This window comes from Balaenoptera borealis (genome assembly GCF_965194805.1).
Source record: "Balaenoptera borealis genome assembly, chromosome: 9".
Classification (NCBI taxonomy): Eukaryota; Metazoa; Chordata; class Mammalia; order Artiodactyla; family Balaenopteridae; genus Balaenoptera; species Balaenoptera borealis.
This window is the reverse complement of record NC_138873.1, coordinates 67987979-68015799: the sequence shown is the minus strand read 5'-3', so window position 1 is coordinate 68015799 and position 27821 is coordinate 67987979. Positions and strand designations below refer to the sequence as shown.

General features: G+C 44.4%; 1 protein-coding gene across 3 annotated transcripts in view; it reads left to right on the top strand.

Annotated features, from left to right (window-relative positions):
* Window positions 1-27821, top strand: part of ANKRD6 (ankyrin repeat domain 6) — a gene marked incomplete at its 3' end in the record, with an annotated part of 203713 nt that overhangs the window by 106012 nt on the left and 69880 nt on the right. For all 3 annotated transcript variants that reach the window (XM_082405932.1, XM_082405936.1, XM_082405934.1), the window contains exon 2: window positions 23136-23399. In XM_082405932.1, the coding sequence (XP_082262058.1) occupies window positions 23280-23399 (120 nt within the window). In that variant the 5' untranslated portion in view covers window positions 23136-23279. The remainder of the gene's footprint in view (window positions 1-23135; window positions 23400-27821) is intronic.

Here is a 27821-nt window from a genome sequence, read left to right as displayed (position 1 = left end):
AGGCTTTGCTGGAGAGAGAGCATGACCTCGTGCTCTGAGAAACCATCAGAAGCGGGAGGGCACAGGCTTCACCCGGGCCCTTCCGCAGAGGGGCTCACGCTGTGTAATTCCTCAGGTCACCCGTCTCCTGAAGACTGCTGAAGTTCAACTAATTCAATATAGTTTCATTGTGGAAATAATTTGACAATAATAATGAGAAAATCCTGCGACATAACTATTTTAAGATTGTTTGAAACTCTTGGGAGTGAGTATCTCTGGGGCTAATTCTGGGCGTATAATAAGCAAGTCAAGGTCACTGTCATTCCCGCTGCCTTCACTGTAAGAACCTCTTCTCCTTGTAAAGAGGCGGCAGAATTTTAATTTCGAATAATGCACCATAACTGACGATGTTGACAGTGTGTTGTGTTTATCGTGTGATAGAATCATGGGAGAGAATGTCGTGGACCAAACTTGCTCATGGTTCATCTGTGACTAAAACTTAAAATATGAACAATCACCAATTGGAGAGAAAGTCTTAGCTGAGAAATAACCAGAAGTAACTGGGGCGAGGGAGAGGCTGGTGTGAGGGAAGCTGAGTTCCGGTGGGGCCTTCCCGGGAAGCCTGTGTCTGCTCCTAGGTCCTCACCTCCCTGGGGGTTGGGGTCCGCCAGGTGGGCTGCATCTTCCTGAGCCGTAGACTGTGCACGCACGTGTGTGACCGTTGGTATATATGGACACGAGGACAGGGACAGAACCGCAGAGCCTCCTGGCTGGCGGCTCTACTTGAAGTCCTAATTCCCTTCCTCTGCAGGGAGGGACACTTACGCCCAGCAAAGCTCTGTGCTGGAGCCAAACGCTGCATCATGCTGCGTGCTGAGCAAGGTCAAGGGACCAGAACCTCCTTGGGGCAGCCCCTAGGAGCTCTAAAGAGAGGTGAAGGTGTAAGAGATGCAGGAAGGATTCAGAAATCTAATTAGAGGGTTTAGCCTCCCGTAGACTTGATACCATCCATGCACACATGCACACCTACTATTGCCTGAGCGCTTACTCTGTGCAAGCGCTGTGCTAAGTGCTTGGTGTCCACTCCCACAGGGAGTCCTTTTAGCTGCCCTATGAAGTCAGTAGCTACCATTATTAGCCCCATTTTACAGTCGGGGACATTACGGCCCAAGGAAGTTGTATAACCTGCCCAGGGTCATGGAGCATGCTCTGTGTTGGAGGGTTTTAATAGACCCTCTTCTCCTCTTGCTTCTCCCCAGTCCTGCCTCTGCCAGGAGGAACTGGAAGGGAATAGAGATGAGGGGTCCAGGCGTGTAGCTTCTGCAGGCAGTGGTGTATACATAATACCGGCATTGCTGGACCACTGGTGTCTCCTCTTGTAGGTGATGGGCAGTGTTACCATCAAATCACATCTAACCTAGACGTGCTTGCTGAAAGCTGTAGCTTTTAAAAAGAGTTATTGTGCATCCCAGTGTTCATTGCAACACTGTTTACAATAGCCAAGACGTGGAGGCAGCCTAAAAGCAACATGGAAGCAACAGATGAATGGATGAAGAAGATGTGGTACATATACAGTGGAATATTACCCAGCCACTAAAACAAATGAAATAATGCCATTTACAGCAACATGGATGGACCTGGAGATTATCATACTAAGCGAAATAGACCAGACAAAGACAAATACCATATGATATCACTTACATGTGGAATCTTAAAAAAAAAATGATACAAGTGAACTTATTTACAAAACAGAAACAGACTTACAGACTTAGAGGATGAATTTATTGGGGGGAGGAATAGATTGGGAGTTTGGGATTGACATGTACACACTGCTATATTTAAAATAGATAACCAACAAGGACCTACTGTATAGCACAGGGAACTCTGCTCAATATTCTGTAATAACCTAAATGGGAAAAGAATTTGAAAAAGAATAGATGCATGTGTATGTATAAATGAATCGCTTTGCTGTACACCTGAAACTAACACAACATTGTTAATTAACCATACTCCAATATAAAATAAAAATAATCAAAAAGAGTTATTGGACACTAGTAGATAACCAACAAGGACCTACTGTATAGCACAGGGAACTATAGTCAATATTTTGTAAAAACCTATAAGGGAAAAGAATCTGAAAAAGAGTGTGTGTGTGTGTGTGTGTATAACTGAATCACTGCTGTACACCTGAAACTAACACTACATTGTAAATCAACTATACTTCAGTAAAAAAAGTAAATAAAAATAAAAGTTAATGGAGAAAGCCATATGGGTTAGGGGAGATGGGGGTGAGAGAAGGGTGGCATGCATCATAGCATCTGGAGTTTCTAGTATCAGACAGACATTATGGTAAGAAATACTTCATTGGCAGCGCGACTGAATAAAATGGGACCCCTGTGATGAAAACCTGCTCCAGCAGAGGTAAAAACAACCATTTCTGGAGAATCAGGTAGCAGACATTGATAGGCAGAATCAATCAGTATGTGGCTGGGGGAGTTTGAGTGGTTTCTCAAGTCATGGACATGAGAGAAGGCCTCTGTCCTCTGAGGAATATTGTGGAGGAAATACGCTGAAAAACAAATTATAGTGGCAAGTCCCAGTTGGTGTTTACTTCTGAGTAGATGACACTCCTGTTAATCCCAGACTTCCCTTTGCCTTATTTGGGATTGTGTTTGCGGGGTTACATTCGGACACACTTAATTCCTGGCCAGCAGAGCAACTTCATGTTTTGTCTTTCTTGTGTGCAGAATCGGAAATTGACAGCCCGACGTGGCTTCCTCTCAGTTCTGCGGTGTTTCCTGTAGGGAGGCTGCCGAGTGTTCAGCCTGAGTCGGCTGCCACCTGGAGAGACCCCAGTGAGGTGATTGTCCATCAGAGGAGCCATTGATCCTCCTGGCATCATACCATCTCCTTCCTGGAGGAATGCGTGAAGGATGTTTTATAGGAATACGTTGTCAGTAAAACACTCTCCGCCTCTGGAACCTGACTGTCCCTCAGACAGCAGTGAGGGACCCCTTGGTTACAACAGCATTTACAAGTGTTGAAGTGACATAATGGAGTCCTGGCTTTTGGCCAGGAAGGTGTGGGGATGTGTGAGTGACTTTAAAAAGGAAGCACAGCCTGTGATTGTAAGTGACCCAGACAGGTCACTGATAAAGAGTTATTGAGCATCCATTACGTATAAGGCATTTGTACTCGTTTCCTGTGGCCACTGTAACAAATTACCACAAACTAAGTGGTTTAAAACAACAGAAATTTTTTCTCCCATGTTCTGGAGGTCTGAAGTCTGAAATCAAGGTGTCAGCTGGGCTGTACTCCCTCTGGAGGCTGTAGAAAACAATCCTTTCTTGCCTCTTCCATCCTCTGGTGGCGCCAGGTGATCCTTGGCATGTGGCCACATCCCTCCCGTCTCTGCCTCTGGGGTCACGTGGCCTCCTCTTCTTCTGTCTTAAAACTCTCTCTGCTTCTTTTATAAAGATGCATGTGGTAAAGCAATTATACTCCAATAAAGATGTTACAAAAATTAAAAAATAAAAAAAAATAAAAGAGCATCCCTGAAAGAAAAAAAGAAAAAAAAAAAAAGAGCATCCCTGAAAAAAAAAAAAAAAAGATGCATGTGATTGCATTTAGGACCCACCCAGATAATCCAGGATAAGGTTCTCCTCTCAGGATCCTTAACATAATTACATCTTTCGTCGTATAAATTAATACTCACAGGTTCTGGGGATTCAGACGTGGACATATCCTTTTGGCGGCCACCATTCAGCTCACTACAGCATTCATTGATGTATTTGGACACATGGAAAAATAAGAGTAGGTACTTGCTCTGTAGGAGTCTATAATCCACTGGATAGTCATAGGTGTATTTATTTATTCAGCAAGCATTTATTGTTCATATGCCATATGCCAGGCTATGTTCTTGCACTGGATTTACACAGCTGGAATGAGACACAACCCCTTACTGGGGAGCTGAGTCTGAGAAGAAAGACATTGAAAATGAGGATAACCCTAAAGAACCTCAGTCTCGTAGTCTAGTGTTTGTTTGGAGATAGTCAAAGCACAATCCAAAGACCAGAAGTAATTTTTAAAGGAATAGTAATCATTTACTTATCAAAAAATTTAAAAGAAACCCAACTCATAAACTCCCAGAAACAAGTTTCATATCCCCTTTTCTCTCTCTAATTCTCTCACATTCCATAGGGTTCAGAAGCCCATTGTTTACCATCACCCCCCGGAAACACTTGTTCCATTTTCCATCCTGCACGGAGCTTCTTTCTCTCCCTCCCAGCTCTTTGTTATATAGATTAGCTTAGCTTCCCTTGACAAGTCAGCCTTCTTTCCCATCTTTCTTGCCTGTCCTCTAATTCTGCATCCTAAAATACAGAAACTTCTCTGGCTAGGGCAGTCCCCTTACAAGAGGAGGTGAATGGAGAAGGCTTTTAATCAGAAGGTAGGAAGAGAGGCCAAGAACACTGACATTGCACACGTGCAGTCTGGTTTGGTAAATACTAGGAAGGATTTCAAAGAATACAGTTTGTTATGGCTTCATTCAATCTTTGCAGCAACCCAGTGGGTAAAAGCTGTTGTTCTTCCTGTTTTATACACAAGGACAAGAGCTTAGATTCATTAAGTACATTGGCCAAAATAAGTGGCTGAGCTGGGATTTCATTTCAGGGTACCTGGGATTTTGGCCTTGGGTACCTGGAGGGTGGAACAGCATTGGAGAAGGACACCTTGAATCAGGTTGGAAGGAATAGAAGGAGTTTGGAAAAGATCTAAAGATCATTCTAAGCAAAAATGACAGGATGGTGCTTCCAAGGTGTCCTGAGCACCCTTGTGGCCAAGCGAGGGTGCAGGATGGGTGGGCAGATGGGGTATCAGAAGAAGAGGTGGTGGGGATGAGCTGAGACCAGACCACACGTGGGTTTGTGTATTGCTGGACTTTGTGCTGGGGGAATGTGAGTCATTGAGGGTTATAGGCAGAGGAAAAACACTATCACATTTGTGCTGTGCAAAGAGCATTCTGATATCAGTGATCACATACACTGAGGTAGGGGAGGGAACTGAGGCATGGAGACCAACATGGCAGAACGGCTTCTACATGCAAACTTCACTCCTATGAATAGAGCCTCCAAGCCCCCTGGATGGTCCATTCACATGAAACGCTCTTTGTTAAGAAGCACAGAGGAAAAGAGGTCCACAGACAAAGGCAAAATAATCGGTACCAAAGGCCCAGGTGCCGCCCCCCAGCAAACCACCACCTGGCAGATAGGCACGGTGTTGATGGCCCCTCCTGCATTGTAGCTCGGCTGTCTGTGCTCCAGCTTTGCCATCTTGAAACAAGCTGGAGGAGAAGGCTGTTTCTCATGACTCCCTTTCTTCTAACACTGACGTATCAGAAGGGGGAACTTACCTGTTACTGGCTCAGTGGTCTCTAAGAAGAGAGAGAATTTTAACCACTGTTGGCTCAACGGCTGTCTTTCCTGAGAGTCAAGTTTAAGAAATCCCAGCAGCTCTCTGTCTGGCCAGGTTGTGGTGACCTCTACAAAGTTGTCTTTTACTGAAGATACATTTCAGACCAATGTACACTCACCATCTGAATCCTGAACATTAGTCTGGCCTTGGCTTCTACCGTTTCCTAGGCAAAAACTCATCTGCAGAGGCAGATTCTATGATGCAAGCTGAAACCTACGTCACCTCTCTCATCCCAACTCTAAGTATAGAAGAATTTCAGGAAACATATTCAGTGTCCAGTTGGAGACCACTGCAACAGTTCAGGTAAGGAATGCTGACAGCCTGAACGAAGGCAGTGGCAGTGCAGCTAGAGAAGAGAGAACAGATCAAGGAACGTTTAAGCGGTAACCATACAACGTGCTTAATATTTACTGAGCACTTTCTCCCTGCTAGGCTTGTATAGCCTGTGTATTATCTCATTCAATCTGTGCAACAATCCAGTGAGGTAGGAGTTGTTATTCTCTCTGTTTTACACATGAGGAAGCAGGCTTAGAGTCATTAGGAAATTTGCCCATGTTAAGTGGCAGAGCTGGGACTTGAGCCCGGGCAATCTGACTTCAGAGCTTGCATTTTATTTTATTTATTATTTTTTTAAAGATTTTTAAATTATTTTTATTTATTTTATTTTTAGTTTTGGCTGCCTCGGGTCTTCGTTGCGGCACATGGGGGATCTTCTTTGAGGCATGTGGGCTCTTCGTTGTGGTGTGCAGGCTTCTCTCTAGTTGCGGCATGTGGGTTTTCTCTTTCTAGTTGTGGCGCACAGGATCCAGAGTGCATGGGCTCTGTAGTTTGCGGCATGTGGGCTCTAGTTGAGGCGTGTGAGCTCAGTAGTTGTGGTCGGCGGGCTTAGTTGCCCTGCGGCATGTGGGATCTTAGTTCTCTGACCAGGGATCGAACCCGCATTCCCTGCATTATAAGGCGGATTCTTTACCACTGGACCACCAGGGAAGTCCCCTCAGAGATTGCATTTTAAATCTCTATGTTTTACTGTCTCAAATCAGGAGGATTTGGTAAATTATTGAATGTGGAGGCGGAGAAAGGAGAATAAGAGGAAGGAGAGGAGTGTTCCAGATGAGGGAAAGAGGCAGACAGATGAAAGATGGAGCCCCTCACCAAGATGGAAACACAGGGAAAGGAACGGGTTTAGAAAGAAGGTTGGTGACTTGGCTGTGAACATGTTGATAGGCGACATCCGAGTAAGATGTCTGTTAAATGGTTGGGTGTTTAAAAAATGGAGTTTTAGAGAGAGTGATTGAGGCTAAAGAAGATTTGGAGCAATTCGTATCTAGGCAGCAGAGGAGTGTGTGGGCAGCAGGTATGGAGGATATGTATGTACTGAGATCTTCTAGGGAAGAAAATGAGCAGAGACGACAACATGGGATAGAATCTCAGGGACCTGCAACATTTAAGGGACCAGTGAAAGAAGAGCCCTTGGATGACAGAAAGAGATAGTCCAAGGGATGGTAGGAGCATGAAGAGAGAGTGGGGGCTTCCCTGGTGGCGCAGTGGTTGAGAATCTGCCTGCCAATGCAGGGGACACGGGTCCGAGCCCTGGTCTGGGAAGATCCCACATGCCGCAGAGCAACTAGGCCCGTGAGCCACAACTACTGAGCCTGCGCGTCTGGAGCCTGTGCTCCGCAACAAGAGAGGCCGCGATAGTGAGAGGCCTGCGCACTGCGATGAAGAGTGGCCCCGCTTGCCACAACTAGAGAAAGCCCTCGCACAGAAACGAAGACCCAACACAGCCAAAACTAAATAAATAAATAAATAAATTTAAAAAAAAAAAGAGAGAGAGAGTGGGTCACGGAAACCAGAGGAGGAGGAAGTGTGATGAGGGAGGGATGGTAGCAGTGCCTAATGCAACAGAGAAATCATGTATGTTAAGAACTGAAGGTCACCATTGTGTTTGGCAACTAGGTCAATGTAAAACCAGCTGGTCACAATGCAAAATGTTATAGCCACTTTGGAAGGCAGTAAAGCAGTTTCTTACAAAGCTACACATTGCCCTACAATACGATTCAGCAATTGTATTCCTTGGTATTTACCCAAATGAAATAAAACTTATGTACACACAAAAACCTGCACATGGGTGTGTTTTTTTTAAGGTATTTTTTACTTTAAAAAAAAAATTATTTATTTTTGGCTGCATTGGGTCTTTGTTGCTGTGCCCGGGCTTTCTCTAGTTGCGGCGAGTGGGGGCTGCTCTTCGTTGCGTTGCACGGGCTTCTCATTGCGGTGGCTTCTCTTGTTGCGGAGCTCGGGCTTTAGGCCTGCGGGTTTCAGTAGTTGTGGCTCGCGGGCTCTAGAGCGCACGCTCAGTCGTTGTGGCTCACGGGCTTAGTTGCTCCGCAGCATGTGGGATCTTCCTGGACCAGGGCTCAAAGCCATGTCCCCTGCATTAGCAGGCGGATTCTTAACCACTACACCACCAGGGAAGCCCTGTACGTGGGGTTTTTTAAATTGAAATCTAGTTGACATACAATATTGTGTTACTTTTGTGAACTGCACAGTGATTCAACGTTTACATACATTATGAAATGATCACCACAATAAGTCTAGAAACCATCTGTCCCCATACAAAGTTATTACAGTATTATCAATGATATTCTTTATGCTGTATATTACATCCCTGTGGCTTATTTACACATGGATGTTTATAGCAGCTTTATTCATAATTGCCAAAACTTGCAAGCAACCAACATGTCTTTTATTTATTTATTTGAAATTTTGAATTTTATTTTATTTATTTTTTTATACAGCAGGTACTTATGAGTTATCCATTTTATGCATATTAGTGTATATATGTCTATCCCAATCTGCCAATTCATCACACCACCAGCACCCCCGCCACTTTCCCCCCTTGGTACCATACATTTGTTCTCTACATCTGTGTCTCAGTATCTGCCCTGCACACCGGTTCATCTGTACCATTTTTCTAGGTTCCGCATATATGCGTTAATATACAATATTTGTTTTTCTCTTTCTGACAGTCTCTAGATCCATCCACGTCTCTACAAATGACCCAATTTCGTTCCTTTTTATGGCTGAGTAATATTCCATTCTACATATGTACCACATCTTCTTTATCCATTCGTCTGTCGATGGACATTTAGGTTGCTTCCATGACCTGGCTATTGTAAATAGTGCTGCAATGAACATTGGGGTGCATGTGTCATTTTGAATTATGGTTTTCTGTGGGTATATGCCCAGTAGTGGGATTGCTGGGTCATATGGTAGTTCTATTTTCAGTTTTTTAAGTAACCTCCATATTGTTCTCCATAGTGGCTGTATCAATTTACACTCTCACCAACAGTGCAAGAGGGTTCCCTTTCCTCCACACCCTCTCCAGCATTTGTTGTTTGTAGATTTTCTGATGATGCCCATTCTAACTGGTGTGAGGTGATACCTCATTGTAGTTTTGATTTGCATTTCTCTAATAATTAGTGATGTTGAGCAGCTTTTCATGTGCTTCTTGGCCATTTGTATGTCTTCATTGGAGAAATGTCTACTTAGGTCTTCTGCCCACTTTTGGATTGGGTTGTTTGTTTTTTTAATATTGAGCTTCATGAGGTGTTTATATATTTTGGAGATTAATCCTTTGTCCATTGATTCATTTGCAAATATTTTCTCCCATTCTGAGGGTTGTCTTTTTGTCTTGTTTGTAGTTTCCTTTGCTTTGCAAAAGCTTTTAAGATTCATTAGGTCCCATTTGTTTATTTTTGTTTTTATTTCCATTACTCTAGGAGGTGGATCAAAAACGATCTTGCTGTGATTTATGTCAAAGAGTGTTCTTCCTATGTTTTCCTCTGAGAGTTTAATAGTGTCCGGTCTTACATTTAGGTCTCTAACCCATTTTGAGTTTATTTTTGTGTATGGTGTTAGGGAGTGTTCTAATTTCATTCTTTTACATGTAGCTGTCCAGTTTTCCCAGCACCACGTATTTAAGAGGCTGTCTTTTCTCCATTGTATATCCTTGCCTCCTTTGTCATAGATTAGTTGACCATAGGTGCGTGGGTTTATCTCTGGGCTTTCTGTCCTGTTCCATTGATCTATATTTCTATTTTTGTGCCAGTACCATATTGTATTGATTACCGTAGCTTTGTAGTATAGTTTGAAGTCAGGGAGTCTGATTCCTCCAGCTCCATTTTTTTCCCTTGAGAACACTTTGGCTAATCGGGGTGTTTTGTGTCTCCATACAAATTTTAAGATTTTTTGTTCTAGTTCTGTAAAAAATGCCATTGGTAATTTGATAGGGATTGCATTGAATCTGTAGATTGCTTTGGGTAATATAGTCATTTTCACATTATTGATTCTTCCAATCCAAGAACGTGGTATATCTCTCCATCTGTTGGTATCATCTTTAATTTCTTTCATCAGTGTCTTATAGTTTTCTGCATACAGGTCTTTTGTCTCCCTAGATAGGATTATTCCTAGGTATTTTATTCTTTTTGTTGCAATGGTAAATGGGAGTGTTTCCTTAATTTCTCTTTCAGATTTTTCATCATTAGTGTATAGGAATGCAAGAGATTTCTGTGCATGAATTTTGTATCCTGCAACTTTACCAAATTCATTGATTAACTCTAGTAGTTTTCTGGTGGCATCTTTAGGATTCTTTTTGTATAGTATCATGTCATCTGCAAACAGTGACAGTTTTACTTCTTCTTTTCCAATTTGGATTCATTTTATTTCTTTTTCTTCTCTGATTGCCATGGCTAGGACTTCCAAAACTATGTTGAATAATAGTGGTGAGAGTGGACATCCTTGTCTTGTTCCTGGTCTTAGAGGAAATGCTTTCAGTTTTTCACCATTGAGAATGATGTTTGCTGTGGGTTTGTCATATATGGCCTTTGTTATGTTGAGGTAGGTTCCCTCTATGCCCACTTTCTGGAGAGTTTTTATCATAAATAGGTGTTGAATTTTGTCAGAAGCTTTTTCTGCATCTATTGAGATGATCATATGGTTTTTCTTCTTCAGTTTGTTAATATGGTGTATCACATTGATTGATTTGCATATATTGGAGAATACTTGCAACCCTGGGATAAATCCCACTTGATCATGGTGTATGATCCTTTTAATGTGTTGTTGGATTTTGTTTGCTAGTATTTTGTTGAGGATTTTTGCATCTATATTCATGAGTGATATTGGTCTGTAATTTTCTTTTTTTGTAGTGTCTTTGCTGGTTTTGGTATCAGGGTGATGGTGGCCTCATAGAATGCGTATGGGAGTGTTCCTTCCTCTGCAATTTTTTGGAAGAGTTTGAGAAGGATGGGTGTTAGCTCTTCTCTAAATGTTTGATAGAATTTGCCTGTGAAGCCGTCTGGTCCTGGACTTTTCTTTGTTGGAAGATTTTTAATCACCGTTTCAATTTCATTACTTGTGATTGGTCTGTTCATATTTTCTATTTCTTCCTGGTTCAGTCTTGGAAGGTTATCCCTTTCTAAGAATTTGTCCATTTCTTCCAGGTTGTCCATTTTATTGGCATAGAGTTGCTTGTAGTAGTCTCTTAGGATGCTTTGTATTTCTGCGGTGTCTGTTGTAACTTCTTTTTCATTTCTAATTTTATTGATTTGAGTCCTCTCCCTCTTTTCCTTGATAAAGCTGGCTAATGGTTTATCAATTTTGTTCATCTTCTCAAAGAACCAGCTTTTAGATTTATTGATCTTTGCTATTGTCTTCTTTGTTTCTATTTCATTTATTTCTGCTCTAATCTTTATGATTGCTTTCCTTCTGCTAACTTTGGGTTTTGTTTGTTGTTCTTTCTCTAGTTCCTTTAGGTGTAAGGTTAGATTGTTTATTTGCGATTTTTCTTGTTTTTTGAGGTAGGCTTGTATTGCTATAAACTTCCCTCTTAGAACTGCTTTTGCTGCATCCCATAAGTTTTGGATCATCATGTTTTCATTGTCATTTGTCTCTAGGTATTTTTTGATTTGCTCTTTGATTTCTTCAGTGATCTCTTGGTTATTTAGTAACATATTGTTTAGCCTCCATGTGTTTGTCTTTTTTACGTTTTTTTCCCTGTAATTCATTTCTAACCTCATAGCGTTGTGGTCAGAAAAGATGCTTGATATGATTTCAATTTTCATAAATTTACTGAGGCTTGATTTGTGACCCAAGATGCGATCTATCCTGGAGAATGTTCCGTGCGCACTTGAGAAGAAAGTGTAATCTGCTGTCTTTGGATGGAATGTCCTATAAATATCAATTAAACCTATCTGGTCTATTGTGTCATTTAAAGCTTGTGTTTTCTTATTAATTTTCTGTTTGGATGATCTGTCCATTGGTGTAAGTGAAGTGAAGTCCCCCACTATTATTGTGTTACCGTCGATTTCCTCTTTTATAGCTGTTGGCAGTTGCCTTATATATTGAGGTGCTCCTATGTTGGGTGTCTATATATTTATAATTGTTATATCTTCTTCTTGGATTGATCCCTTGATCATTATGTAGTGTCCTTCCTTGTCTCTTGTAACATTCTTTATTTTAAAGTCTATTTTATCTGATATGAGTATTGCTACTCCAGCTTTCTTTTGATTTCCATTTGCATGGAATATCTTTTTTATCCCCTCACTTTCAGTCTGTATGTGTCCCTAGGTCTGAAGTGGGTCTCTTGTAGACAGCATATATATGGGTCTTGTTTTTGTATCCACTCAGCAAGCCTGTGTCTTTTGGTTGGAGCATTTAATCCATTCACGTTTAAGGTAATTATCGATACGTATGTTCCTATTACCATTTTCTTCATTGTTTTGGGTTTGTTTTCTTAGGTCCTTTTCTTCTCTTGTGTTTCCCACTTAGAGAAGTTCCTTTAGCATTTGTTGTAGAGCTGGTTTGGTGGTGCTGAATTCTCTTAGCTTTTGCTTGTGTGTAATGCTTTTGATTTCTCCATCGAATCTGAATGAGATCCTTGCCGGGTAGAGTAATCTTGGTTGTAGGTTCTTCCCTTTCATCACTTTAAATATGTCATGCCACTCCCTTCAGGCTTGTAGAGTTTCTGCTGAGAAATCAGCTGTTAACCTTATGGGAGTTCCCTTGTATGTTATTTGTCGTTTTTCCCTTGCTGCTTTCAATAAATTTTTTTTGTCTTTAATTTCTGCCAGTTTCATTACTATGTGTCTCGGCATGTTTTTCCTTGGGTTTATCCTGTATGAGACTCTGCGCTTCCTGGACTTGGGTGGCTATTTCCTTTCCCATGTTAGGGAAGTTTTTGACTATAATCTCTTCAAATATTTTCTCGGGTCCTTTATCTCTCTCTTCTCCTTCTGGAACCCCTATAATGCGAATGTTGTTGCGTTTAATGTTTTTCCAGAGGTCTCTTAGGCTGTCTTCATGTCTTTTCATTCTTTTTTCTTTATTCTCTTCTGCAGCAGTGAATTCCACCATTCTGTCTTCCAGGTTACTTATCCGTTCTTCTGCCTCAGTTATTCTGCTGTTGATTCCTATCTAGTGTATTTTTCATTTCAGTTATTGTATTGTTCATTTGTTTGTTTGTTCTTAAATTCTTCTAGGTCTGTTAAACATTTCTTGCATCTTCTCAATCTTTGCCTCCATTCTTTTTCCGAGGTCCTGGATCATCTTCACTATCATTATTCTGAATTCTTTTTCAGGAAGGTTGCCTATCTCCACTTCATTTAGGTGTTTTTCTGTGGTTTTATCTTGTTCCTTCATCTGGTACATAGCCCTCTGCCTTTTCATCTTGTCTATCTTTCCGTGAATGTGGTTTTCGTTCCACAGGCTGCAGAATTGTATTTTTTCTTGCTTCTGCTGTCTGCCCTCTGGTGGATGAGGCTATCTAAGCGGCTTGTGCAAGTTTCCTGATGGGAGGGACTGGTGGTGGGTAGAGCTGGGTGTTGCTCTAGTGGGCAGAGCTCAGTAAAACTTTAATCCGCTTGTCTGCTGATGGGTGGGGCTGGGTTCCCTCCCTGTTGGTTGTTTGGCCTGAGGTGACCCAACACTGGAGCCTACCCAGGCTCTTTGGTGGGGCTAATGGCGGACTCTGGGAGGGCTCACGCCAGGGAGTACTTCCCAGAACTTCTGCTGCCAGTGTCCTTGTCCTCACAGTGAGCCACAGCCACCCCCCGCCTCTGCAGGAGACCCTCCAACACTGGCAGGTAGGTCTGGTTCAGTCTCCTATGGGGTCACTCTCCTTCCCCCTGGGTCCTGATGTGCACACTACTTTGTGTGTGCCCTCCAAGAATGGAGTCTCTGTTGCCCCCAGTCCTGTCAAAGTCCTGCAATCAAATCCTGCTAGCCTTCAAAGTCTGATTTTCTAGGAATTCCTCCTCCCGTTGCTGGACCCCCAGGTTGGGAAGCCTGACGTGGGGCTCAGAACCTTCACTCCAGTGGATGGACTTCTGTGGTATAAGTGTTCTCCAGTTTGTGAGTCACCCACCCAGCAGTTATGGGATTTGATATTATTGTGATTGCGCCCCTCCTACCATCTCATTGTGGCTTCTCCTTTGTCTGTGGATGTGGAGTATCTTTTTTGGTGAGTTCCAGTGTCTTCCTGTCGATGATTGTTAAGCAGTTAGTTGTGATTCTGGTGCTCTTGCAAGAGGAAGTGAGAGCACGTCCTTCTACTCCGCCATCTTGAACCAATCTCCAACATGTCTTTTAATAGGTGTATAGATAAACTCTGGTACGTCCATACAATGGAATGTTATTTAGCACTAAAAAAAAAAAAAGAGCTATCAAGCCATGAGAAGACATGGTGGAATCTTAAATGCATTTTACTAAGTGAAAAAAGTCAGCCTGGAAAAGCAACATATTGTATGACTCCAACTATATAACATTCTGGAAAAGGCAAAACTTTAGAGACAGTAAAACGATCAGTGGTTGTCAGGGGTTGGGGGGGAGGGAGGGATGAATGGGTGGAGCATTAGGCCAGTGAAGCTATTGCGTATGATACTATAGTGGTAGATACATGCCATTATACATTTGTGCAGAGCCAAGGAACTGTACAACAGAGAGTGAACCGTATGCAAACCATGGGCTCTAGTTAATGGTAATGTATCTATATTGACTCATCAGTTACAGCAAATGTATCACACTAAAACAAGATGTTAATAATAGGGAACACTTGTTGGGTGTGAGGGCGGGAGTATGGGTGAAGAGGTATAAGGAACCTCTTTATACTTTCTGCTCAATTTTTCTGTAAACCTAAAACTGCTCTAAAAAATAAAGTCTAGGGCTTCCTTGGTGACACAGTGGTTAAGAATCTGCCTGCCAATGCAGGGGACACGGGTTCAAGCCCAGGTCCGGGAAGATCCCACATGCCGCGGAGCAGCTAAGCCCATGCGCCAGAACTACTGATCCTGCCCTCTAGAGCCCGCAAGCCACAACTACTGAAGCCCGCACACGTACAGCCTGTGCTCCGCAAGAAGGCACCGCAGTGAGAAGCCCGCACACTGCCACAAAGAGTAGGCCCTGCTTGCTGCAACTAGAGAAAGCCCGCGCACAGCAACGAAGACCCAACGCAGCCAAAAATAAATTTTAAAAAATTTTAAAAATAAATAAATTTATTTAAAAAAAGTCTATTAATTAAAATAAAAAGAAAGAAGGGTAGAAGAAAGGAAGGAATAAAAGAAGAAGTAAAGGAAGGAAGGAAGAGAAAGCTGTGTACATACAATCTTGAAAGTGTAGCATGAACCCATAATTATGACTAATCCAATTCTGTGTGTTTGAGTTCCAAGTAGTACACAAACCTGACTAGTCTCTCTTCTTACCAACATTTAGGATTCTCCATCACAAGTGCAAGATACAGTCCAATGTCTTTGGCATGATGTGAAAATTTTTCCACAGCCTGACTTTGCAACATCATCTCTGGTCTTTGCCCACGTATTACAAGCTCCAGCTGCAAAAGTCTCTTTGCTCCTCTTTCCTACCCTTCCAGACTACTTTGCCTTTGCTCTTGCTGTTTCCTCTGCCTATGTCCTCCCCCACTTCTCTATCTAGCAAAATCCTCCAGTCCTCCAAGACCCAGCTCAAATGTGACCTTCTCTGTAAGAACATTCCTGACCTGCTTTCACCCCAGCACACCAAGCAAGAAAGCTCTCTCACCCAATTTCCATAGTTCTTTGTGCCCATCTCTTCAATAAATGCTTAATACACCACAGAATCAACAACCACAGCATCAGCAACGGTTTAGTAGGAAAATTAGGGGCAGAAAGAAGCCAGATCAAAGCAGATTGAAGGAGTGGGTGGGAGATGAGATATGGATACATGGTAGGTGGGCTACTCTCTGGGGATTGGTTTTATTGTCATTTGGTATTGCTTGTTTAGGTTTATATTTAGCATTTGTGGTTTTACCCAACAGAAGTTAAGGATAGTGAAAGGAAAATTCCAGGGGCGACTGTGGTGCTGTCCAGTGCTTGGGTGCTGGTGGACTTGAGATCAGTAATTCTTCTGATCCCAGGAGCTGGGATCGTCCTCAATTTTGGGGAGGAAGTGAAAGGGAAGAATGAAAAAATCCCCCATTTGTTATCTCTTGAAGGTTCTGCAGCCATAGCCTGCTTTAACTTTGAGGAAAGGAAAATGCCTAGTTGACTGGGTTCGTATCTTCTCTACTTCTTATGGGATCTACAGACTCCTGAAGACCAGTTAATGATTAGAAAAAGCAATTGATTATTAGATTTTCTAGCATCCACTGAACAGACATTAAAGGCTAAGTATGTTCCGGGAACTATGCCAGGCACTGGAGATACAAGATAAACAAAATAGGGTTCCTGCCCTCAAGGAGTTCAGTCTAACCAGGAAGACCAACCTTGAGCTCATGCCAGCAAATTACACTGTGAGGGAAGCTCGGGTCTTAGTCACCAGGGCTGCCATAACAAGATACCGTAGACTGGATGGTTTCAATGGCAGGAATTTATTTTCTCACAGTTCTGAAGGCTGGAAGCCCCGGATCAAGGTCCAGCAGAGTTTGGTTTCTGATAAGGATTCTCTTCTTGGCTTGCAGATGGCCACTTTCTCGCTATGTCCTCACATGGCCTTTCCTGTGAACGTGGCTTGGAGGTGAGGGTGCAGGTGTGAAAAGAGGGGGCTGGGGAAGAGAGTGAGCAGGGGGGCTCTTTGGTGTCTCTCCTTATAAGGATACTAACCCTATCAGATCAGGGCCCCACCCTTAGAACCTCGTTTTACCTTAATTACCTCCTAAAGGCCCTGTTTCCAAATACAGTCACACTAAGGGTTAGGGCTTCAATACATGAATTTTGGGGGACACAATTCAGCCTCATCTTGTCTAGGGAGAGATGGGGCAGCAGAGGGCTCAGCAGTGGATGACTCTTGGTCTGGATTTCAGGTCATTTGCTATGTGATGTAAGTGCCTGGCCCCCAACTTGGAGGTTCTGGTGATCTAGCAGTGCCAGACAACCGAAAAGTAATTATTGCCCCATGTAAAAAGGGAAGGTTTCTACATCACAAGCCTCCTGTCAGTCATATCTGTATTCAATGATGTGTCCCTATACCTCCGATATATTATTTTTACATTTGTTAGCAGCTTTTCCTGATGGTAGGGTATGTCATAGGTTTACTGAATAGTATCCAGATGTCACTCAACTTTCACTGCAACAGCCTCTCCATGCCTCCTGCAGAGGTGATTGTTTCAAAGATCCTCTAAGTGTCAGACTCAGAAGAGAATTGTTACTGTACCTGAGACATCCTCAGGAAATAAGCATACATGTTCCTTTGCCATGGTGGGCTTGCTCAAGCAGTGCCTCTCTGCCCCTGACTTTTGCAGATAGCACTTGTGAACACCAGACTCTGCGAGCAACCAGTGTTGTTCTATCCTCATGGATAGTATTGTGTTGAGGGTCCCTATCTGGGGAGTCCATTTTCTCAGAAGAAGGAAATGTCTCAGAAGCTCTGAGAAAATTAACCACTCCTTGCTTTATACTTCTGTTGCATGTGGTGTACAGTTCTCATCTGGCATCTGGCCTTTTGGGCCCTGGTCAAGGCTGATCAGGGCCAGATGATGAGTTTCTTCAAAGTAGGGAGCGGGTCACATTCATGTATGTTCTAACCTCACTGGTCCTCCGGTGGTGGTTGCAGTATCCCAGCAGTGATCACTTCTGGATAAACTAGTATGAGGGTCGTGCATTAAAAATAGGATTATCATTCTACTGGCATTTTGTCTCCCCAGGGGAATTCATTCTCTCTGCAGCGCACCAGCCCCGGTCCCTGGCTATTCTCCTGCCCTTGGTGTAAGGCGAACACTGGCCAAAGCAGAATCCCAGCCCCTTGCCCATAGGAGCTGCTACCCTTAGGGTAATGGAAACAAGGTTTTGGGCAGGGATGGCGCTTGGAGGGTTCATGTTAACAGTGTTCTTTTCCCCTCTCCAGGACCAACAATTCTTGCTTTAGAAATGAGGGGGAAAATAGTAATATCGGTTCAAGTCAAAACCAAAACCGTCTTCCTTTCTATGATTACTCCAGTTGGGAGGTTGGTTTTCTGTTGCTTCAACAAGTGGTCTGGAGCACACACCTGCAATGTGGAGGGCCATTGACAGCACTTGAAAAAGCTCCCTGTTTCCTCCCTTCCCCCTTTCCTGCAGAGACTCTGTTCAGAGGAGGATTTTTGAGGAAAACTATGGGTTCACAAACACGGGGAATGGCTTCTCAACCAGGCCCTAGTCTCCTTGCTGCTGCGGTCACTGTGCTAGAACTCTCTGCCCAAGGGGGGCAGGGAGTGTCTGGGTCTCCGCTGTTTCCACAAAACGGGCGTTTCCATAACTGTTGTCACAAAGGCAGTTCATTACAGATTTTGACCCTTCCTGCATCCTCCGTCCCTTACAACACGTGCATTCGTCTCCCCGTGTTACTGCTGAAAGAATACAAACTTCGTTTCTCTGTCTTCTGAGCATCATTGGAAAGCACTCCGCCCATCTGTGAATCATTCCCTGACTCTGATCAGAGCAGTGTTACAGGTCCTCTGCTGGCAGGAGGGAGCAGTCCAACAAAGTCTGAAGACCCAAGACTTCTGTGCCAGGCAGACTAGGAAGCCACCAAACATTGCGAGCTGAATGGATGTCTTACTAAGCTTTTAGATGTGATCTGGCCAGTACTGGCAGAGGAAGCTCAAGGGGAAAAGGCAGCAAGCACTGTAACGTAAATCACTGCAGACCCTTGGGCGTAACAGCCCTAGGAAGCTAATGATCTCTCCAGGAAAGAACTGACCGCGGTTTTCCAGCAACAGAACACGATGTACAATGGGGAGGACAGACCCCCGGATGTGAGTACAATCTCTCAACACAGGGTTTGGACCAGCAGGAGCAAAGCGAGTTATCGTAACTGATGGTCCTCCCTAACCACTGGTTCCTGGGTGCCTGTGGACCGTCTCTGGGTGGGCTGTGTGTAATGCCTGGCTGGGACTTTTGTTTGCAGGTTTCTTCTAGAATATTTTGCCTGTTAGGAGACTGAATGCAGTGGCTTTGGGATACCGGTACCAGGGGACTTTGTTGTAAATCTTCAAGAAAACCTCATAGACCTTTCACTATAAAAAGAAAACCGATCGCATCACAGACCAAGCAGCTGTTTGGTCCTCTGGCATTTGTGATGAGAGACAAAAGCACTGGCGAATTGGAGAGCAATGAAAATGGGGCAGTGGGCTGGGAGGAAGGAGGGAAATCTTTCTTAGGAAGCTAAATCCCTTTCTAGATTCATGATGCTCATTGCGTATTTATGATCATGCGTTTATTTCATTTCTGCCTAAAGAACTGACAGCTTGTTTGCATTTTAAGGTTTTTCTCCTGTGAAAAATGCTGTGAAAGTGACAAAGAGGGATGTGATTGATAGACTTGGGGCAGAAATTCCTCACCGCCAGCAAGGGGAAGTGTCTTGAATGATAGGTGATCTATTTGGAAGCGGAAGCTCAGATTTAATGAGGGAACGGAGCTGCTTGCAGCCTGGGTACCCAACAGGTTGGCAGTGAAGTTTAACTCCTTGATTGCAGACTGGTGACCATCCCTCTCTATTCCTCTCCCCTCCCCACTCACTGTTGGGGGTCCAACATCCTCTTTATTCCTCTCCCCAGCCCACTTCCTTCCACCTGGTTTGATTTGTGAGTTCAGAGGTATCAGATGAGAAGCCATGTATCCCCTCACTGCAAAAGGATGGGGATCATTGTTCTAGGTGGGAGGTAAGGATACAAAGATTTAGGGCAGTGATCATGAGAGAGGTGGAAAGGAACGTGAGCTGGACCCTGCACCCCAACCCAAGGTGGAAGTGAGAAAGGAGGCAGAGGGACTTCCCTGGTGGTCCAGTGGTTAAGACTCCGTGCTTCCATTGCAGGCGGCATGGGTTTGATCTCAGTTTTGGTTTGATCCCGGGTTGGGGAACTAAGATCCCACATGCTGCAAGGCAGGGCCAAAAAAAAGAAAGAAAGGAGGCAGAAAAGAAGACTCAGCCACTTTGATGCCTCCCTCCGCCCCCCTCTGCCGTGTGTAAATGAAAATGAAGGCGAATACTGGAGGTCCTACTAGTGAGGCTACTGGATTTAAATTGAGCATGAACTTGAGATACCCAAGCACACAGCGATGGTGCTAGCAGCAGACTAGGAGCTGGAAACCTGGGATTCTGTTCCTGATTTTGCAGGCAGTTTTCTGGGCAACTCTGGTGGTGGTGAGGTATCCAGAATCTCACGGGGGCGGGGGGGGGGGGGGGGGGCCTATCCTGCAGGCCGCTCTCTGCCTCGGGCGGGCTGTGCACTGGCTGTAGTGGAGGGGGTGGGATGGCTTGGGGGTGGGGAGCATTTTATTCTTAAGTAGCTACCATTGAAATTTAAAAAAAAGAAAAACCAAAACGCTGACGTTTCTGCTTGGCCAACATTTTCTCACAAATGTAGTGTTTCTGTCTCTTTAAAAAAAAAAAAAGGAATAGTAATGTGTGCTGGGCCTGTAAAGGGCTGTTTACCAAAGGTAATTATGGGCTATCTCAGTAGCTGGCAACCATGGCAATCAGTGCACCTTGGCTTTTGTCTCAGTGTCCCCGAGGCTGAATTTACGGCATGGGATGGGAGGGAGGGAGGGGAGCGACTGTCAGTGTAGACAGGCCGGTGAACCCGTGCTTCCATTGCTGGGGGGGCCGGACAGCACTGCTGGTCTGGAGCTCATGACCTCGGCTGATGGGCTGCCCTGGGGTTGCAGCAAGCAGATCTCTATCCCCAGGAGTTAAGCTGTGGACTGAAATCGTGAAATTTTAGCCATGATGATAATGTTTGTATGAACCTGGCCATTGTACTTGAGACACTTAAATGCCCGTTGCAGGAAAGGTCTGGGAAATAACAAATAACAACTGAGTGAGTGCAGAAGAATGTGGCTGAGGGAGGGAGAGCATTTAGGAAGCCAGGGCTAATTTTCTGCGTTTTACTGCCATTTGGGCCTGGAGTGCTTTCACAGGATTGGGGCAGACAGATCAGAAACTCAGGGTAATTGGTTTGAAGGTGCCGCAGATTACCTGAATAAAGAGAGACGGTGTATCCTGTGTTTACGAAAACAAACCACTCCCAAACAGTGGAACATTCTGGGAAACATAAAGCTCAAACTTCAGTCTTTCAGTGCGACCCTGGGAATTTCCAAAGGCTCTTCCAGCTCCATTTCTCTCTGTTTTGAGTCTCAACTTTATTCTTTCATTGGCGCATTCGTTCAACAAAGATTTGGGGCGCATCCCAGCGATCTCTGACCGTGGCTGCGGGAGGGGTCCCCTGCTTGTACCTTCTCCAGGTTTGTTGCGCTTCTGAGGAGGCTGGTGATCAGAGCAGGGTGGGTTTGTGAGGGTTCCTCGTGTCTCTTTCCTTGCTATCTTTTTTTTTTTTTGGCCGTGCTGCGTGGCTTGTGGGATCTTAGTTCCCTGACCAGGGACTGAACCTGTGCCCTCGACAGTGAAAGCGCGGAGTCCTAACCACTGGACCGCCAGGGAAGTCCCTTTCCTTGCTCTTCTTTATCCACATTTTGGGCAACAGATGGACGATAGTGAGAAAATCTGATCATTTGCAAGCTGAGCAGGGATAAGAATGACCTTTCAGAAGTTACACTACTCACATTTGGCCAATACTTTCACCTAATAAAATACCATCCTTAGTCCCTACCACAGTCCTGTTGTTCTGTCTGTTTTATACATGAACGTTTAATCCCAGCTGCGTGGAGCTGCTGGTGACACGAGCCACCTGGATGTCACGGTGATGCAGAGTCAGAGCAGGTACCAACCAGCTCTTTCTCAGTCACATCATAGCCAGTGCCTTACTCTTTACAGATTGAAAGGAGCATGGGGTTTGCCTGGAAACCACTGTAAAGGACGTCTGTATCTTCTGGTCCTTCATAATTAGAATGTGTGGTAGGGCCTGGGATTCCTTGTGGTACAGCATTTTCTTTCCATCTGCATATATTGATATTTTTAGTAAGTACTTTTTTTTTTTTTTAATTTATTTTTGGCTGTGTTGGGTCTTCGTTTCTGTGCGAGGGCTTTCTCTAGTTGCGGCGAGCGGGTGGGCCACTCTTCATCGCGGTGCGCGGGCCTCTCACTATAGCGGCCTGTCTTGTTGCGGAGCACAGGCTCCAGACGCACAGGCTCAGTAGTTGTGGCTCACGGGCCTAGTTGCTCCGTGGCATGTGGGATCTTCCCAGACCAGGGCTCGAACCCGTGTCCCCTGCATTGGAAGGCAGATTCTCAACCACTGCGCCACCAGGGAAGCCCGTAAGTACATTTTAAAACAAAAAGAGGCCCACGTTGCCTTGCTGTCCTAATAGGAATAGGTCAGGTTCTTAAGCTTTCCTTCTTTGGCCCCCAAAACCCTTCACCTTTGGCATAATACCAGTGGCTTTGGTTTGCTCTAATGGTGGTCCAGGGCTGCTGGGAAGAGTCAGTCTTTAAAATTCTATCCATTTGTCCATTTGGTGGAAAGAGGGCTTGAGTTTACTGCTAGCCACTACCCCCAGACCACTGCTCCGAGCCGGGGCTTAGCATCCTGTCGCCGGTTTGAATTGCCCACTTACTTCCCTCTTGTTAAGCCCCTGCCTAGAGTAACTGTTTGTAGCATCAGTTTTGTTCCCAAGATGGGTTGTTCCAGCAGTTATTGGCTAGGAGATGGTCCGGGCCTGCTCCCAGCTCTCCATCTGTTGCAGAATTCTGGAACCTGCACCATTTACAATGGGAAAAGGATGAAGGAAGAGAAATGCTGGGAGAAAGCCCCATGGATGTGGTCCCCTCCTCAGGGTCTCTGTGGGGTGTGGTCCACAGGCACCTAACCGGCCAGGGGAGTAGGCATGTTAGCCGTGGTGGGCCCACAAAACGCGGTCCAGAGGGCCCTCTGTGGTCCTACACGGTGTAGTTTCCTGCCGAGGGTGGGCCTGGAAACCAGGCTACATTCAGGGGGTTGTGTCAGGCCGCTGCTACCTGGGTGGGAGATGCAGAGCAGACCTCGCTGTGGTCTGGAGTCTGCGGGGGTGGGGATGGGAGCGGGGTGGTTCCGTATACTCTCCGCCTTCCACGTGCAAGTTCAGGGTTTGCTCTGCAGAGGGTGCTTCCCGCCTGTCCTGTCTCCCCCAGCTCCCCTCCCCTGCAGTGAGCAATCAGCAGATGCCCTAAAACCAGGGAGGAGAGGTGTGGCCTGTCCTGGGTGCTGAGTGGTGCTGATGGCAGCTTTGTTCTGTAACCCCTAGGTCCCAAAGATGGCATAGTGATGAAGGCACCTTCCAATGATCGGAACGTCTTTACCCGAGGGTGCCTGCCTGGGCCCGTGGCATCGCGTTTAGCCAAAGGAACTTGTCTACCACTTCCCGGAAAACGTCTTTCTCTCCTAATTCATGAGCCAGCAGGATGCGGTCGCCGCGCTTTCAGAACGCCTGCTCATAGCTGCATACAAAGGCCAGGCGGAGAATGTGGTTCAGCTCATCAACAAGGGTGCCAAGGTAGCGGTTACCAAGGTAACAAGAGAATAAACACTTCAGCCATTCCCTGGGGAACAGCCTACCTCTTAAGCATTGTCCGTGAAACTGTTGTGTTTGGTTCAGTTTTCAAAGAACTGGTTGGTTTTGTTTTGTGTTTTTTTTTTTTCCAGTGCTGGAGGTGTTTGGGGAGAAAGAAGAAGGATTAAAAATGCTTTCGTTGCTATCTTTCAAATGGAGTCACTCGTAATTAGCATTTGACCCTCTTTAAAATCGCAGTGTGGATTTTTCTCACCTACTTCTTTAGCCAGATGGACAAGAGATCTCTCTGGAGAAGTTGGGGCACAAAAACTTATTGGGTAGAGTGTGCGAGAATCACGTTAGGCTCCCGTGGGAGGCCTGTGGACGGGGCAGCCCAGCCACCATGCAGACCTCACTGCTCCCATCTGGACAGCGATGGGCTTGGACCAGATGCCTCCCCATGACCGCTTTATGCTGATTTCACGTGGGTCAGTGAGAATGTGTGGCAAGCTTTGGAGGGCATTGCTGTCCCCTCACCAACAGATGACACCGTGGTAGACGAGAGAATGCACAGGCCCAAGGGCAGTTTTATAGCAAAACTGGGGTAAGGCAGGCTCTGCCCAGTTAGGTGACAAGTGCAAATACACAGACGAAGTAATGCTGATGGCAAACACTAAGTATTGCTCTAAGCACTTTATAGGCCTCTAGAAGAGGTTCTCTTTTCATCCTCACTTTAGAGATGAGGAAACTGAGGCACAGAAAGATTGAAGTAATTTGCTCAAGGGGCCCCCAGCTGCTGAGTGGCAAAACTGCAACTTGGACCCAGTTATGACTCCAGAGCCCCCCACTCCAGGTCACCCCAGAGAGAGCCATGGGGAGAGGCAAAGTTTCATTTTCAAATAGTAACGTCTGTTGACCTCTGATCTCCTATGGCAAAGATTGGCCAGCTCACATTTTTAGTTAGTCATGTGCAGTCTCTGTATTTCCTGCTTCTGATGTGTGCTTTTTCCAGCGCCACCAAGCAGTTAACTCAATTCTGGCAGTATCTGTCTGGAGATAGCATCAGATCTCACAGGCTAAGGGCTCAGTCCCATAAGACTGCTTCAGACACCAGTCACAAGTCCAGATTGTCACCTGTGCTTCTGACTGACTGGCTATAAATCAGAGGTTCCCACAACTCACTCCTTGGGTTGAATTAATTGGCTAAAGCAGCTCACAGAACTCAGGAAAACATTTTACGTACCAGATTACCAGTTTATTATAAAAGGATATAACTTAGGAACAGGCAGATGGAAGAGATGCAGAGGGCAAGGTATGGGGAGAGGAGGTTGAGCTTCCATGCCTCTGAGTGCACCACCCTCCCAGCACCTCTGTGTGTTCACCAACCCAGAAGTTCCCTGAACCCTGTCCTCTGGGTTTTTATGGAGGCTTCATTACATAGACATTATTGACTAAATCATTGGCCATTGGTGATTGATTCAACCTCCAGCCTCTCTCCCCTCCCTGGAGGTCAGGGAAGTGTGACTGAAAGTTCCAACCTGTAATCACTGTTGGTTCCCCTGGCAACCAGCCCTCCATCCTTAGGGCTTTCCATAAGTTATCTTATTAATATAACCTCAGGTGTGGTTGAAAGGAGTTTATTATGAATAACACACTCCTTTCACATTTATGGCTCTGGAGCTATTTCAGGAACTGATGACAGAAGACCAACTATTATAACAAAAGATGCTTCCATTGCTCTTATCACTCAGGAAATTCCAAGGAGCTGTAAGGAGCTGTGAGCCAGGAATGGAGATTAAGAACAAATCTATATTTCTTTTTTTAAAAAATTAATTTATTTTTTATTTATTTTATTTTTGGCCGCGTTGGGTCTTGGTTGCAGCCCGCGGGCTTTCTCTAGTTGCAGCGAGCAGGGGCTACTCTTCATTGTGGTGCGCGAGCTTCTCATTGCGGTGGCTTCTCTTGTTTCAGAGCACGGGCTCTAGGCGCACGGGCGTCAGTAGTTGTGGCACGTGGGCTCTAGAGCGCAGGCTCAGTAGTTGTGGCGCACGGGCTTAGTTGCTCCACGGCACGCGGGATCTTCCTGGACCAGGGCTCGACCCCGTGTCCCCTGCATTGGCAGGCGGATTCTTAACCACTGCGCCACCAGGGAAGCCCTATATTTCTTATTATAAGTCACAGTATCACAATGCTGGTCTCTAGAGAGACTGAAAGTCTTTGGCTACTCAAAGTTCACCCATTAGCCTAACAGCACTCTGACCTAGGTGGTGACTAGGTTGTATGGAATCCAGGGTGAAGGGAACCTTGACTCAGGCCTTGGCATGATCTACCCACAGCTCTTCAGGACCCAGACAGTCACACATGGGAGAAAGTACAGGAACTCTGTAGTTAGGGCACATGTGCACACATTTTAACTTTGCTATGTTTGCTAATTGTGCAAGTTGCTTAACTTCTTTGAGCCTCAGTTGCCTTATCTGTAAAATGGGGATAATAATACCAACCTTTCAGAATTGTTATAATAATAACTTATTAAAGCACTTAGCTCATAGTCTGCAAGTTCTCTTTTTTAAACAGTATCATTTGCTTTTTAAAAAACAGCTTTATTGAGGTATAACTTACATGACAAAAAAGTTTACCCATTTTAAGTGTGAAATTTGATTTTTTTTTTTAAGTATTTATTTATTTATTTATTTATTTGGCTCCGCCAGGTCTTAGTTGCGGCGTGCGGCATCTAGTTCCCTGACCAGGGATCGAACCCAGGCCCCCTGCATTGGGAGCGTGGAGTCTTAACCACTGAAACACCAGGGAAGTCCCTGAAATTTGATGATTTTTAATGTATTTACAGAGTTGTGCAACCAACACCATGTTCTAGCACATCTAGTTTTAGCACATTTCTAATTTTAGAATCCCAGTAAGAAACTCCATACTTCTTAGCTCTCATTCCCCATTCCCATCCCTAGCTCCTGGCAACCATTGATCTACTTTCTGTTTCTACAAATTTCCCTTTTATGGACATTTTATATAAATGGAATCATATATTATGTGGTCTTTTGTGTCTGGGTATTTTCATTTAGCCTACTGTTCAAGGTTCATCTGTGTTGTAGCATGCATTTTCTTTTATTGCAGAATATTATCCCACTATATACATACACCACATTTTGTTTATCCAGTCATCAGTTGATGGACACTTTGGGTTGTTTCTGGTTTAGAACTATTATGAATAATGCTGCTCTGAACATGTTTGCACAGTTTTTGTGTGGACATATGTTCTCATTTCTCTTGGGTAGACACCTTGGAGTGGAATTGCTGGGTCACATGGTAAATCTATGTTTAACATTTTAAGGAACTGCCAAGCTATATTCCAGAGTATCTACCATTTTACATTCCCAACAGCAATGTATAAAGCGTCCAGTTTCTCTATGTCCTCACCAATGCTTGTTACTGTCTTTTTTTTTTTTTACATCACTTGCTTTTTAATAATTGTCAAAGTAAAGCATGCACATAGAAGCTTTAAAAGTATAAGTTCAGATACTGTTAAGAGGCTTTTAGGGCTTCCCCGGTGGCGCAGTGTTTAAGAATCTGCCTGCCAATGCAGGGGACACGGGTTCGAGCCCTGGTCCGGGAAGATCCCACATGCCGTGGAGCAACTAAGCCCATGTGCCACAACTACTGAGCCTGCGCTCTAGAGCCCGCGAGCCACAACTACTGAAGCCCGCGTGCCTAGAGCCCATTCTCCGCAACAAGAGAAGCCACCGCAATGAGAAGCCCACGCACCACAACGAAGAGTAGCCCCCGCTCACCACAACTAGAGAAAGCCCGCACACAGCAACAAAGACCCAACACAGCCAAAAATAAAAATAAATAAATAAATAGATAAATGTATTAAAAAAAAAAAAAAAAAAAAGAAGGCTTTTAACAAAAACTCCAATCTGCTCCCCTGAAGAAAAAACTTTTAAATTTTTCAGATTTTTTTATTTCCTGGCATTTATTTTCATAATTCTAATGAATATGCAAATACTACTAATTTGATTAATCAGTTTAATTTTTAATTTAAAAACAATTTAGGTATTACTTTAATTTTTATGTTGCACATACCCATAAGTTAAAGCGTCAAATATTTTTGCTTTGTTTGCCTTCCATTTTTGATTCTCCGTAGGCAACTACTTTCAACTCTTTTGGTAGATTCTTTTAGTGCTTACATCCATAACGATATCCTGATACAGCTAAATCTTGATTTTTTCCATTTTTGGCATTATCTGTTTAACAATATGAAAACCGATGATTTAAGATTTAGCTTTCTTTCCCTCTCCTGCCCTCTCACACATACTTTCATAACAATGACCTCAGCATTTCGTTTTTACGTATTTTAACCAACTTATGCCAGTTATAGCTGAGCCCTGTGGTATGTACTATCATAACATTAACTTTTTTGCAATAATT